The sequence below is a fragment of the Phaethon aethereus genome, assembly GCF_964289735.1.
Source record: "Phaethon aethereus genome assembly, chromosome: 6".
Classification (NCBI taxonomy): domain Eukaryota; kingdom Metazoa; phylum Chordata; class Aves; order Phaethontiformes; family Phaethontidae; genus Phaethon; species Phaethon aethereus.
The window spans coordinates 26,284,752-26,299,057 of NC_138580.1; the positions used below are offsets into that span (position 1 = coordinate 26,284,752).

The following is a 14,306-nucleotide window of genomic DNA, read 5'->3' on the forward strand; positions in this document are numbered from 1 at the left end:
TGCTTCTCATCATCATTTTGTGAAAGGACATAGAAAAGATACTTTTAACGGGAGGATGATATGAATGAACTGCAGGACAAATTTCATTGCAGTGGATGGAAAAACGAACACAAAAAAAAAAGTGTGAATTTTTCTGGGAGAATAATGGCACACAACATGATTTATGCAGTCTTATAAAAGTGTAAGACTAAGACAATGAACATTGATCACACAGATGTATGTATAGACAGGCAAGACTAACATGTCAAGAGCAGCTGAATGCCAACACAGCCAGCTGACAGACTAGATGGAAATGTGAATGGTGTTAAAGAATGAAAACAAACATCACAACAGGCAAATGGTATTCTCCTGAAGCAAATAGTACAAGCACTTTGTAGAATAATTTGGCAGTGGTCTTCCTCACCTCGCTTTGCATGAGACTTTGCAGGAACATCCAGAACTTCACGTGATTCTCCAGGTGCATCCAAATTCCTGTTCTCACTCAAAACTCTACTGGCCTGCTCAATCATGCAAGCAGGTTCTGATTTCCAGTATTCTTTCTCTCCTTCTGCTTTCTTGGGAGTTATTATCTTACCTATGCTTGAGTAAGTAACTTCTCCATTTGCAGGGGTTCCTTTGCTTGATGGTATTTTGTCTGAAAGCTTTCCCTTCTCTTTTTTCATAGTAACAGATGTGCTTTTTCCAATGCCATGTTTAGCAGATGTTTTTTCATCTGAAGTACCTTCTGTCACTGGAAGTTCTTTTCCTGAAAGCTTCACTTCTTCCACAGTCAAAGAATATTTCTTTACTTCAGTTTTATCTTTGCTGCTTTTGAGAGCTGGAGTGTCTTTACGTTCATCCTGAATGGTATGAACTTCTTGAAATTGTTTTTTATCTTGACTCCCTGGTGGCTGAATAGGAACTTTCTTTACTGACTCAGATCCATCAACAATTTCATCTTTGACTCCCTTTTCATGTTCTCCTATGGAAACTTCATCTTTTGCTCCTTCTCCTGTAATGACTGTATCAAATTCTTCTTTTTCCAGAGGCAGCTTTTCAGGGGCATTTAACTGTCTAATTTTGTCCTTTTTTAAGTGGGTGCTGAATGTAGTTCTATCTTCCTTCTCTGGTATAATCTTTTTGCCTGTTTTTTTATCGCTGATGAGCGCTTTCTCAGTCAACAATTGTCCTGAACACTTCTCATAATGAACTTCTTCCTCTGCAGAATATTTTTCTCTTGCCTTCCTTGCCTCTTTTTCTGGCTTAAGAAGAGATGGTTTAAATGTTATGTAAACTTCTTCTCTGGGAACCTCCTCATCTTCAGTGGCGTGTTCTAGGTCAGCATGTTTTCTCAATGCTGGTTCAGTCTTCTGAGACAGGTCTAAGGAATGAAGTTCTGCTGATGTCAAGTCCAGATTCTCATCTTTCTCGTAATCTTGAATAATTTCCATTTTCTTTGCTTCTTTATTAAGACTCTTATCTATAGGAATTTCAGCTACTGTGGTACCAGATTTCTTCATCCATTGAGTTTTATTTTGTATGCCATGCTCCTTCATGGATTCTCCAAGAGGAACTTCAGATTTCTCTAGGGTAAAACCTCCTCTCTCTTTGCTTCTAATCAAAGGCGTTTCAGCTATTCCTGCCTCTGTGATATCCTTTACAAATGAAGTTTTATCCTTCATGGGAAATTCTTCAGGTTGCAAACTGATTTTTGATTTTCTCTCTTTTCCTAGAAGTCTTTTCTGGTGCCTGCGTTCATATGGCTCTCTGGGTACATGTTTAGGTAGATAAGTTGACTCAATTTCATCTTCTTTTTCATGAACAGGAATCTTTCCTTCATGAAGAACACTAAACTTGCCAGAAACTTTCTCTGCAGCACCCTCCCTATGAACAACCAATTTAATTTCATCACTCATTTCTTCTCCAGAATCTCTTTCCACATGTTCGGATGTTATAGAAATCAGTTTCAATTCCTCATCGGGTAATGGTGGTTCATCCTTTGCATAAGTAATAGGATCTATTGCAACTTCTATTTTCTCACCTGTAAGGGTAGTTTTTCTTAAAATTATAGGTGTAATTCCTGGCTCCTCTTCTTCAGGAGCCATGATAAAATATTTAAGAGCCACTTTCTCCTGCTCATCTCCCTCTGGCTTCAGTATTCCATCAGCTGTTTCCAATAAGATTTTAAACTCAAGTGGCTCTACTGTCTGAGTGTCCAGAACTTTCTCCTTAGGACTTTCTTTCTCTTTTACATGCAAGCGTTTCTCAACCAAAATCTTCTTTAACACAATTGACTCAGGCTTTTCTTCTTCCACTGGGGGCATTTTATCTCTATGCTTTAGTACAGATGATGCATCAGGTTTTCCTGCAGCTACAAAGGTTTCACATGTAATTTAGAGAGTTAAAATCCATAAGAATAAGTATCAGGAACAATATATTTTAAGACAAAATTTCCAGCTATACCTGAAATAAAATGAACATAGAACATTTTTTTTCCACACAACAGAAAACTTATAACACAATCACAAAACAAAAGAAAGATAAGATTGGCACACACAAACAGTACAGAAGACCTAAGTAAACCACTGTTATGGTGGTTTACTAGTATTGTCCCACTAGTTTGTCAATTTAAAACCAATCCAGGTTAAAAGTAGCAGAAAATAACAGCTTTCTAACGTCTATCTGTCCACCTATATAAAATGGGTTAGTTATGCCACTGCAGGCCTGGCTACATCACTATGGCCTAGCCACATTCATGATTAGGCTTCTCAAATGCCCAAGATCTGAGGTCTACTGTAACATGAGGTCCTTTGAACGACGGGCAAGCAGCAGGTACATCAGCTCTACCGATGGACCTCAGGCTCAGAGTGCTTCAGAGGAATTGGGACTCCACAGTTCCATTTTCACAGCAGGGTATGACACAAGGTTCTAAGCATACCAAATGAAAGCAGCAATACTCTAGTTCTTCAACACCACTGCCACTTTTCCTCAGGACTTCAATAACAAATTAAAAGCAGAAAACCAAACAACACAAGAATTGTTTAGAAACATGTGTAACCTTTCTTTTGCTGTACAGAAAATACAAGATGCAGTTCACAAGACATACAGCAGGACATAAACAACATCAAGGAATCAACAGAATACACAAATTTCATAGTAGGACAATAAATAAAGGCACACATATCACCATCCAGAAAAAAGAGCATTCATCTTTGTAGTATATCAGAGGCACTTGTCCTTTAAAATAGGTGACAGTACCTAGAACAAGATCCTTGAACAGGACTTCAAATCTTCCTGTAATGCATGAGTGATAAGATTGTACAGCGCTTCATTCTCTTTATCCTGAAGGTATTTAGGTATCTCAGAGAGAAAAACCCTATGAATAGCATAGAATAAACATAAATACCTGCTTTCTTTCCAACCACTGGGACTGTCACTGGAGTAGTAACAGCTGGTGCTGGTTCTGCTGCTGGTTTCGGAGATTTTAGAGCTGTAGGAAAAAAAAAAAAGAGTTCTCATATATTTGTTTTAATAAATAATTCTGTTTTAAGTACGATGTTCTTTAAAATGTTCTGAAGATTGTATGAAAATTCCAGTCTTAGTACTACTAAACACATTTGCTTAATAACCTTTTAGCCAGAAATCTATGAATGGAAAATACTAGATGTACAAGAAAGGCTGCACCAGTATTTATGACTAAAGAATTCTTACCTACTGCAGGTTTAGGTTCAGGCCCAGGAAGTGGGATAGCTGCTTGTTTAGGTTCTGGCATTTCAAACAACAATTACAAATAGGTTAATTTACATGTTTTGTAATCCCATTGAACATTAAAGTTAGAAGCAACAGTGCAGAGAGAGTTAATTGAAGACAGAATTTATTGTTTTCTATTTTAGCCAGGAAGCAAGACATTAACTTGAGTTGAACTTTTGTAAAGCAAGATACAACAGAAAAAAGATAAATTTTTCAAGTGTTGAAGAATTAAATACAACAGGAAATCCAGAAGAATGTAAAGTCATTAATCATGAGACAATAGTCATGGACAGACTAGATGATAGTAATGCTTTAGGTTAATATAGCATGATATTCAGCAACAAATATCATTTATTTGCTGCAATAAGGAAAAGAGCACCACACATCTGTACCTTTTGGTAGTTCAGGCACATGTTTCTCCTCTTTTTTTATGACAGGTATCTCAGTTTTCTTCTTAGGAGGTTCTGGGACTTCAAAATATTATTTTTATTATGTAATATATATTGAAACACCCTGAATTCCCAAATACAATTATCTCCAATATATTTAAAAGTTTTACTTTTTTAGACATAAACAGTTTCAGATGTTCATAAGGTTTAGGAATACGTATTTTTAAGAGTCAGATTTGAGTAAATTAGAAAGACTAAATAGGCAAAAGGACAAATATTTGTAAAATGTTAACTGTTTCACTGTAGTTATATTTTTATCAGTATTACAAAATATTTGTAAAGTTCTTTTCTAAACACAGTGAGTATTGAGAAACAATCCCAAAATTCAGAATTCAAACCCAACTGTAGATGTCAAATTTGGCTGTGCTTTCAGCAATTCAATTTAGACAATTAGGTTAATGCAAGCTATCTTTTAAAATCTCACTTTCATTCCTGAATTTCAGAGAATACTATTTAAATGTGGGATTTTATTTTTTTTTAATTATACTTTACCAGATATATTTGAATATAATCTAGTACCTTCAGGTTTTTTAATTTTTTCTATTGGTGTAGGTACTGGTTTAACTTCTGGTTTAGGTTCTCTTTCTGGTTTAGGTTCTTCCTCTTCTGATTTCTTTTTAAGAACTTTAAAAGAAAAGAAATTTCAGGTTTTAAAGCACCGGTAAAAAAAGAATAAGATGGTGAACAAGACAAAAGATTAAAAATACATCAACAATTATGAAGAAACAAGAATGTAAAATATATAGTTCATTATAAATGGAAGATTTTGTGTAAAATATATAGTTCATTATAAATGGAAGATTTTGTGTAACTATTCAAGATACTATTCTGAAAGCCTTTTAATATTCAGAGCAAAAAGATACTGTTATTAAGAGCAGTCCATCTGAGAGGCAAGATGTCAATGTTAACTGTCTATGATAGAATCAAATATCTTATAATAGCTCACCATATATTTCCTATAATATTTAAATGATGGCTTACTATACATAATTATGTGTTAGTAATGGCAGTAACAGATGATTTTAAGGGACAAAAAGCAGGATTATAAATTAAACTCCTATTGACTTCAGTGAGAGAAGAAGGCTGAATCTTCAAGTGTTATATTTGGAGAGCTCAGATTTATATAATGTCTGTTTTTCATTTTACTTATTTCATTTGGTTTTGTCCTGTCAGATATCAGTCTTGGATATCTAATGAGACTGTAATCTGAAAACCTGAATATCTATATTTTATTACGTTGTCTGAAATTTGAAGGTCGGCTGCAAAATACATGCACATGAATCATCCTGCTGTGGTATTTCAAAGAGAATTGGAATTAGTGCTTCCTTTTTCTAAGCAACAATTGAGCGTGAAGTGATTCAGAAGGCTACAGACTTTGCAGGAAAGGGGACTGATGTCAAATAGTACCATGGGGTTCTGCAATCTGTGCAGTACTTCTAAGAAAAACATAAAAGAGGATACAGGTGCTATGTATGTGACTTTAATAACATTTACACTGTCACTGGAAAGTATTTAGAGGTCCAGAAGCTGAAGACAGTGGAAAACTGTCATCTCTAGTATAGGTTTACAGAGATTAAGAAAACAGAAGAGTTATAAGGAGCTAGATTTTTAGTGTTCTGCTCTGTTTTCTTCACAGATCCTTTGGATCTGACAGATTTTCAGGATATCCCCGCTTCATCCCAGCAACTATAAAGGCTTTCGCCAAGAAACAGACATCAGATAGAACTTTGTTCATGTGATTTTCCATATCACACACATAAAACAATGTTACTTAGGGGAATATACTGAACAATGTTAATATGCTGGGTTTCTTAAAACAGAGCCAAGTTACTATACCTCTTTTCAAAACAACTTCTTCTTTTGGTGGAGGAGTAACTTCAGGAATTACTCTGCGAGGTTTCTTTACAAGTCCAGGCACTTAAAAGAATATTATTCCAGATTTTATTACGTGTTCATAACAGTAGTAAGAGATAACCAATAACTAACCATTTTAAACACACAAATCAAATGCTGGTCCAGTACTGAACATTAAAAGCAAAGGTAAAATCGCTGAGATTTAAGTTGATAGTCTTAATACTTTTTCCATATTATTTGTGTAGAGTTGTCTTCTAGGTTTATGCATAAGAGGAAATGTTCTTACAAATCAACAGAAGAGAAGTATTGTTTGACAAAACTATAAAGGTATATGTATTCAAAGATAGTTATCACAGTAACATTTTTATCTCCTTTTCCTCTTTCATTACAGGCTTATGTTACATATCTATTCATCTGAACTGTCTATCTATGGTGTTCATAAGGATCCAGTTTAATTTCAGAATTTGGAACAGCGTTAAAAAGAGACGCTCACTGCTTAGCTGCTTAGCTTGTCTTAAGCTCCAGTATATATGAAAAATATAAGAGAGTACTTGTAAAGTGGCTTCTCAATTCATTCTTTATCTCTGGAAAGTGTCCTCTCACAAAAATAAGTTACATTTCAGACAAATAATAAACTAAGTATGTTTGAACAATGCTATATATATTTAAACAGTATATTATTTTTCATTTCTCCTCAAGCAGAGAAACAAAGTGAGCCTCTACACAAGTAATGAAATTTATAAAAACTCCCACTCTTCTGTGATTCTGTCTCTTGCATGTCATGAATTGCATGATGGGAGATGAAAGTGGACATAAATGTAACATGAACATATACATCCAAGACTGGAGTCCACTGTTGAGCATAATCTAACATAGAGAGCTTTTTGATATTTCTGAGTAAATTAAGTAATAATAAGAAGATACCAAGAATTACAACTTTGAGCTCATGAGAGGCTTAATTTAAGTAAGATTCTTATATTAGCTAGGTACCTTTCGCAGGTGGGGGTTCCAATTTCGGAGGCTCACCAGGTTTTGCAGTCACAACTTTCTTCCTTGATTCAGGAGCTTTAAAGAAAATCATTTGAAGTTTACCACACATGTAATTAGATTCAAAAAAGAACAGAACTTTCTAAAAAAATCCAAGCAACGAATTAATGCTATTGACATAACAGAAAGACAAGAGCTACAAAGCCAAGATTCTGGCTGATTAACTGTTTAGAAGTAGTCAGATGATCTGTAGGAAGCACAGTTGATCTGAAACCCATGTTCATATAGTAACACCAGCAAATTATTGCTGTGGATTCTTTTCATTTGTAAGAACATGTTAAAGATAGAAGAATTCCGTTAAGGACAGAAGAATATGTTAACTTGGTTAAGATTTTTTTTAATAAATTGATTTTTTCCATAACTATTGAAAAGAACCCATATAAACTGACTTGGCATAACACTTGTAAAAAATCATAAGGGATTGAGTATTAGTAAGGCGCACAATTAGAGCAACAGTAAATTGGAAAAAAAAAGATCCAAAGTGATATGCTTAAAACCATGCTTTTCAAGATTCATCAGTATAATTTAAAAGGATTATATGTCTGAGTTCCCACTGTTAATACTGTATTCAGATAATTATACCTTTAAGTAGTTCTTTTGCCAATTTAATATCTTCTGTTGGTGGAGTAGGTGGTCGTGGTTTTCGCTTTTCAGGCATCTTCTTTTCAGGTTCCGGTGCTTTAAATAACATTAGGTAGATTTAGTATAAATTTACGAGCACAGTAGTTATGTGAAGAGCAATGTAAAGATGGTAATTTTCCATTTTCAATGAAGCCAGTGAAAAAAACTCATTGAATTAAATAGGAGTATTAAAAAGCCTTAAGCTATTGCTTTGTAGCATGCACAAAATACAAATATCCAAGTTGACTTAAAAAAGCATGTTAATAACATGAGAACAAAGGTGGGAACCAAGTGACAGGAAGACTCTCATTGACAAGAAACAAAGTGGAATCATTTACAGTAATCTGTACGTTGTACTTAGAATTAAGAGATCAGAACTCATTTCCAAAACAGAATAACAGAGGAAGAAATACACAGAGACCTACAACATACATGTGCAAAGAACAACAGAGCAAGAAAAAAACTGCACAGTAATGAAGGAAAGGTGTCCAGCAGCCTCTAGGTAGGTTCTTTGTGTACCTTCAACTGGTAAAGCTTCTTCTACTTCTGCAACTGGAATTTCTTTTGCTTCTTCAGGCTCAATCTCCTTTACGATTTCATATTCTTTAAAGAATATTGACAACTGTTGTAAGTTTCCAATGATAAGATTGTTTCACATGAACAATTAACGTAGATATCACTAGAAAGAAAGCTACTCCAGTAGACACAGACAAATACACCTTAGGATAAGTAGTCACTCAGTATTTGTTACGTTTGCAGTTAATGTATGCTTTTGAAAAACTACTCTCTTTCTATGTGAAAATGAATCAGGGTTGTGTGAAGGACAGTATTTTTTATGTGTACAATATAAGCTAAACATTACATTTGCGGATGAGTCATTGTAACTGGAAGAATAAGAACTTCAATGGTCTCAATTAATTTAAGATTATAACAGTTATATAAACACTAGAGACTCAAATTTAGTGGGAATTTATTATTAACTTAAAAAGAGGCACACTTTGCTAGGAATATCTTGTGTAGGAGCACATGTCACTTGAAAATATTTCATTTTGAAAGTGACATTTTACTTCCAAATATGAAAATATAATAGTAGATACAAGAAACATAGACTGGTATCATCTAAAATATGAACTGACCTATTTACAAACATTACAATGGGGAAAAAAAGACAACATCTGTTTTAAAGCTTATGCCTGGAAGAACAGGACAAAGGATTGTCCTTACAGTAAGAGCTATGATGGCATATACCTTCTCTTGGTAGTGGTTCAGGTATCTTAGGAACAGCAACAGTTACTTCCTCCTCTGAGACAGGTTTCTTGGGCACTTCAGGCACTTTAAAAAATATTAGTTCCTTTTATTTGCAGGTATATAAATGTACATATGAAACATAAAACAGACAAAGACCTAGCACACAGAAAATCACAGTGAGTAACAGTGGCCATAACCACGAAAGATTGTTTGTGCTCCAAACAGTCTTTCCCAAGATAGTCTACATACAACTGATATATTTTATAGACTCAGTTATGAACAAAGAAAAGAGAGAAGAATAGAAAACATTACTTCTCAGGAGATACCTCCTGGCAATATATACCTTTGGTTGGAGGACGCTCTATTTTTTTAAATTCTGGCTTTTTAGGTGTTGTAAAAGGCACTTTCTCTTCTGGGACAGTTCTCTCTGGCACTTCAGGTGCTTTAAAGATATTAGTAAATTTTAATTTTTGTGAACATTAAGATACGTATATACATACAAAAGGGAAAAGTGCAATGTCTAAAAAGAATAAGGCATTCAAAATATGAAGAATAAACTTTTAAGTGACAGGTTATTCACTCAGATACCTAAGCACTGCGTACATCAGTGAAAGAAGAGAAAAAGTATTCAGAGAATATAAAAAAGGAGAGGCTCAGTCACGTATGTACCTTTAATTAAAGGAACTTTATGCTTTCTAAGGACAGACACAGGCTCTGGTATTTTTGGCACAGCCGCAGGCTCTGGTTTCTTGGGCACAGCCGCAGGCTTCTTGGGCACAGCCACAGGCTTCTTGGGCACAGCCACAGGCTTTGGGGGAACAATCACTGGCACCTCCTCTTCTGGCTCTTCCTCCTCGGCCACCTCAGGCACTTTAAAGATATTAGTTGCTTTTACTTGACTGAGCTAAAGGTCAGGCACATACAGACACGACATGACCAAAGGCCACTCTCACCCCTCCCCACAGACCGCAGAGGGCCAAAGAACTCTCAGTACTGTGGCAACCCAGAGGGCACAGCAGGCTCTTTCGGAACACCACCATATACCTTCAGCTGGAGGAGCTTCTGGCTCTCCAGGCTCAGCAACAGGTGCCACCTCTTCTGGTGCTTCCTCCTCCTCCTCTTCCTCTTCCGGGACCTCTGCATCAGGCATCTCGGGCACTTCAAAGATATTAGTGCATTTCATTTTACATTGGTGAAAACACGGGCCAGGTAGGAACAAAAACCAAGGCAACAGAGACATAGAACATCACAACAGCCAGCTCAAAACCTCACACACACATCCAGCACTGTTTATCCAGCATGCACAACCTTGAGAGTCTCAGAGAGGAAACAAAGACAGGCCAAGAGAGAGCAGGACAATGCTTAAGAGAAGAAGATTAAGTATCTTCCATGTTAAGTTATCCATGAAGACACGTAGGTACCTCTGAGCGCTGGAAGCTCTGGTGCTTTGGCAATGGCCACAGGTACTTTTTCCTCACGAGTTGCCTTCCTGGGCACCTCAGGTGCTTCAAAGATATTAGTAACAGTCAGTTTTATACATTATACAGGAAGATGAACAATGAAACATAAACTAGAAATGCACTCATGAAAGGAACAAAACTGACATCACGGTATGGATCTCTCACTCACTCACTCACTCACGCTCTCACAAACACACAAAACCACACACGGGCACAGGCGCAGGCACAGAGTGGTGGTGCCAAGTAGGGTCTGTGAGAAAACTGTTGGCTATGTTTAGGTACTGCTCAAGGGTGAGGCGTGAATTAGGATACCCCCTCTGTACTCAGCAGCCTTCCTTCCCTAGAGGAGAGACTGTCATTCTCAGCCCTGCTGCGATCTGACTCTTCCCTCGGAGCAACCTCGGCCCATATCTTATCTGTTGCCAGTCCTCATAAATCTGCTGGTGTTTTGCATTCAGCAGTGTGGGCAGTGAGAGTGAGGAACCCAGTATTTCTTTGTTGTCTCTATTTCTGTCCTTCTCCTTTTCCATTCTCTGTTTACACTTTTCTTTTTATTGGCTTATTTTCTTATCCTATGTAGCTCTATTGCCTCAATTTTCATTTCACTGTGGCAAATTCCATACTCTGTATGCTTCACTAGATTTTATAAGCATTCCTTCTTCATCATAAACTCTAAAATTATCAGCACCTTCTTTAAACACTTGATACGCTCTCACTTCTTACTGCCCTCATATGTGCATTTCAGAGTAAAAATCTTTTTTCATCTTGAAAGATTCATGTCTACCATATACACTAACTGAGACTGTCAAAAGATTCATGGAGACATTTACCATGTTAATTTAAGATAATAAGATTGCGCAATAATCTGGAAAAATTATGGTCAAGTTTTAAAATACAACATTTTAGTATCTACTGATTCAGAATATGAAAAATAAACAGTAAATTCAGAATATAATTTGGGTTATTTATATAAAATACTAGATAATCAAATTCCTCACTGATATAGATCACAGAACATAGAAATGTCAAGTAAGCACAAATGGACAGGATAACAGACATCAGAAGTAACATGTAAGACAGTAAGAAACAGTCTCATTCAGGCTGATGCACAGAACAACAGGTACCTCGACCCAGTGCAGGTTCTGGCTTTTTTGGCACAGTTACAGGCATGGGCTCTTCCAGAACACCCTTCCTGGGCACCTTGGGCACTTCAAAGATATTAGTATAGTTTTAGTTTTGTGGGGGCTACAGCTGTATATGAAACAATAAGACAATCAATAATACATGCACGCAGTCTTCTTTGAGAAGCTGCTGTGGTTCCATTCAGTCAACACCTATGCTTTGCTTCAAACATGTGGAATGACCAGGGTGTCAAATATGTTATGCAGGAGATGGGAATTCTGTGTTTCGTTTCTGCTTCTGAGTCAAGGTGGAAATGCAGAAAACATATGCCCTCCTTGTAACAGCTGATCAGAGACTTACTTATGGAATCCTACTGTATTTGAGTATCAGTCATGTATCATTCATGACTACTTTGTCATTATAACGTAATTTTTTTAGGAAAGTAACATTGGCTTCATCTTTACCACTTTTTTCCTACCAATTATTTCCATTCTTTACCCTTCCTCTTAATTTTCAGTTTTCCACAGTTCCTGTCTTTTAGAGTCTACTGTTTACAGAAATATATACTTCCTCTTCTCTCTTGTGCATTACATTAACGACCCTTCATGTGCTAATAGGATTATCAGTAGATATATCCAGTCTCTTGCTAGCAGATCTACCTCATGTATGCTGGCATTAAATTACTTTTAATGCTGTAGAGAACTGATATTGCTGCTGTCATCCAGCAATACAGACTGTTAGAAAATTCAGGGATGCAATATTATGTTCTTTAAACTGAAGACTATTTGCAGGTTCTTCTTCAGAACAACATGTTATTCTATTTAGACTAAGCATACAGTAAATATTAATTCTTAAACTTAACAAAAAAGTTCAGAAAGCTGCGGATATTTTTCAAGGAACTGAATCTAGTTTTTCCATCATGTTTTTGGTACTCCACGTTGCATTTCATATTTCTTACACATCTGTATCCAATAGGTCATCACCAGAAAAATTAGTTAAACTTAAATCCAGAAGAGCATGATGTTTCTTTCTAATCATGATAGTAATAGCAACTACATGTACCTTTGGCTGGTGGTAGTTCTGTTTTTTTCGGTACAGCAACAGGTGTTTTTTCTTGTGGGACAGCTTTCTTGGGCACCTTGAGCACTTCAAAGATATTATTTCCTCTTAATTTCACAGTAATAAAATACAAAAGATCATAACATCTATGATAAAATCAAAGAGTTTAGATATTTCTAACACTGTAAGATTCCTCTAGTGGCTGGTTGGTTAATCACATCTGCAAAGATAGGCACAGCAGAAGCTAGGGGTAGAGGATACAACAAATCTTACACAACTAAGGGATAACAAATGAAAATACTAATCAATACACTAAAACAAAAAGCAAATCCCCCTAGAAGATATACCTTTCGCTTGTGGAACTTCTGGTTTCTTTGGCACAGTCACAGGTTTCTTCGGCACTGCTACAGGCTTTGGGGGAACAACCACTGGCACCTCCTCTTCTGGCTCTTCCTCCTTGGCCACCTCAGGCACTTTAAAGATATTAGTTCCTTTTACTCGACTGAGCTAAAAGTCAGCAAACAGCAAAATGGCAAGTAGCAAAGTAGGAAAGTAAACCCTTGACAAACTACCAGAGAGTCCTCTCCTGACAACCACTCTTCTTTCAGGTGGACTACTTACAGTGAAGAGACAAAGTATGAGCTTATGACAGAGTACTTGCTAATGAGGCCCACCCTCTCCTGAAGGCATATACAGGCACATACAGACAACATGATTAAAGGCCACTCTCACCCCTCCCCACAGACCGCAGAGGGCCAAAGAACTCTCAGTACTGTGGCAACCCAGAGGGCACAGCAGGCTCTTTCGGAACACCACCATATACCTTCAGCTGGAGGAGCTTCTGGCTCTCCAGGCTCAGCAACTGGTGCCACCTCTTCTGGTGCTTCCTCCTCCTCCTCTTCCTCTTCCGGGACCTCTGCATCAGGCATCTCGGGCACTTCAAAGATATTAGTGCATTTCATTTTACATTGGTGAAAACACGGGCCAGGTAGGAACAAAAACCAAGGCAACAGAGACATAGAACATCACAACAGCCAGCTCAAAACCTCACACACACATCCAGCACTGTTTATCCAGCATGCACAACCTTGAGAGTCTCAGAGAGGAAACAAAGACAGGCCAAGAGAGAGCAGGACAATGCTTAAGAGAAGAAGATTAAGTATCTTCCATGTTAAGTTATCCATGAAGACACGTAGGTACCTCTGAGCGCTGGAAGCTCTGGTGCTTTGGCAATGGCCACAGGTACTTTTTCCTCACGAGTTGCCTTCCTGGGCACCTCAGGTGCTTCAAAGATATTAGTAACAGTCAGTTTTATACATTATACAGGAAGATGAACAATGAAACATAAACTAGAAATGCACTCATGAAAGGAACAAAACTGACATCACGGTATGGATCTCTCACTCACTCACTCACTCACGCTCTCACAAACACACAAAACCACACACGGGCACAGGCGCAGGCACAGAGTGGTGGTGCCAAGTAGGGTCTGTGAGAAAACTGTTGGCTATGTTTAGGTACTGCTCAAGGGTGAGGCGTGAATTAGGATACCCCCTCTGTACTCAGCAGCCTTCCTTCCCTAGAGGAGAGACTGTCATTCTCAGCCCTGCTGCGATCTGACTCTTCCCTCGGAGCAACCTCGGCCCATATCTTATCTGTTGCCAGTCCTCATAAATCTGCTGGTGTTTTGCATTCAGCAGTGTGGGCAGTGAGAGTG

At 37.2% G+C, this 14,306-nt stretch overlaps 1 protein-coding gene across 1 annotated transcript in view; it reads right to left on the minus strand.

Moving 5' to 3' along the window:
* Window positions 1-14,306, minus strand: part of TTN (titin) — a gene marked incomplete at both ends in the record, with an annotated part of 240,774 nt that overhangs the window by 100,931 nt on the left and 125,537 nt on the right. Inside the window, 7 exons of the mRNA XM_082001715.1 lie at window positions 3,386-3,469; window positions 4,122-4,199; window positions 4,698-4,802; window positions 6,015-6,095; window positions 7,023-7,097; window positions 7,662-7,757; window positions 12,937-13,062. Coding sequence (XP_081857841.1) covers window positions 3,386-3,469; window positions 4,122-4,199; window positions 4,698-4,802; window positions 6,015-6,095; window positions 7,023-7,097; window positions 7,662-7,757; window positions 12,937-13,062 — 645 coding nt within the window. The remainder of the gene's footprint in view (window positions 1-3,385; window positions 3,470-4,121; window positions 4,200-4,697; window positions 4,803-6,014; window positions 6,096-7,022; window positions 7,098-7,661; window positions 7,758-12,936; window positions 13,063-14,306) is intronic.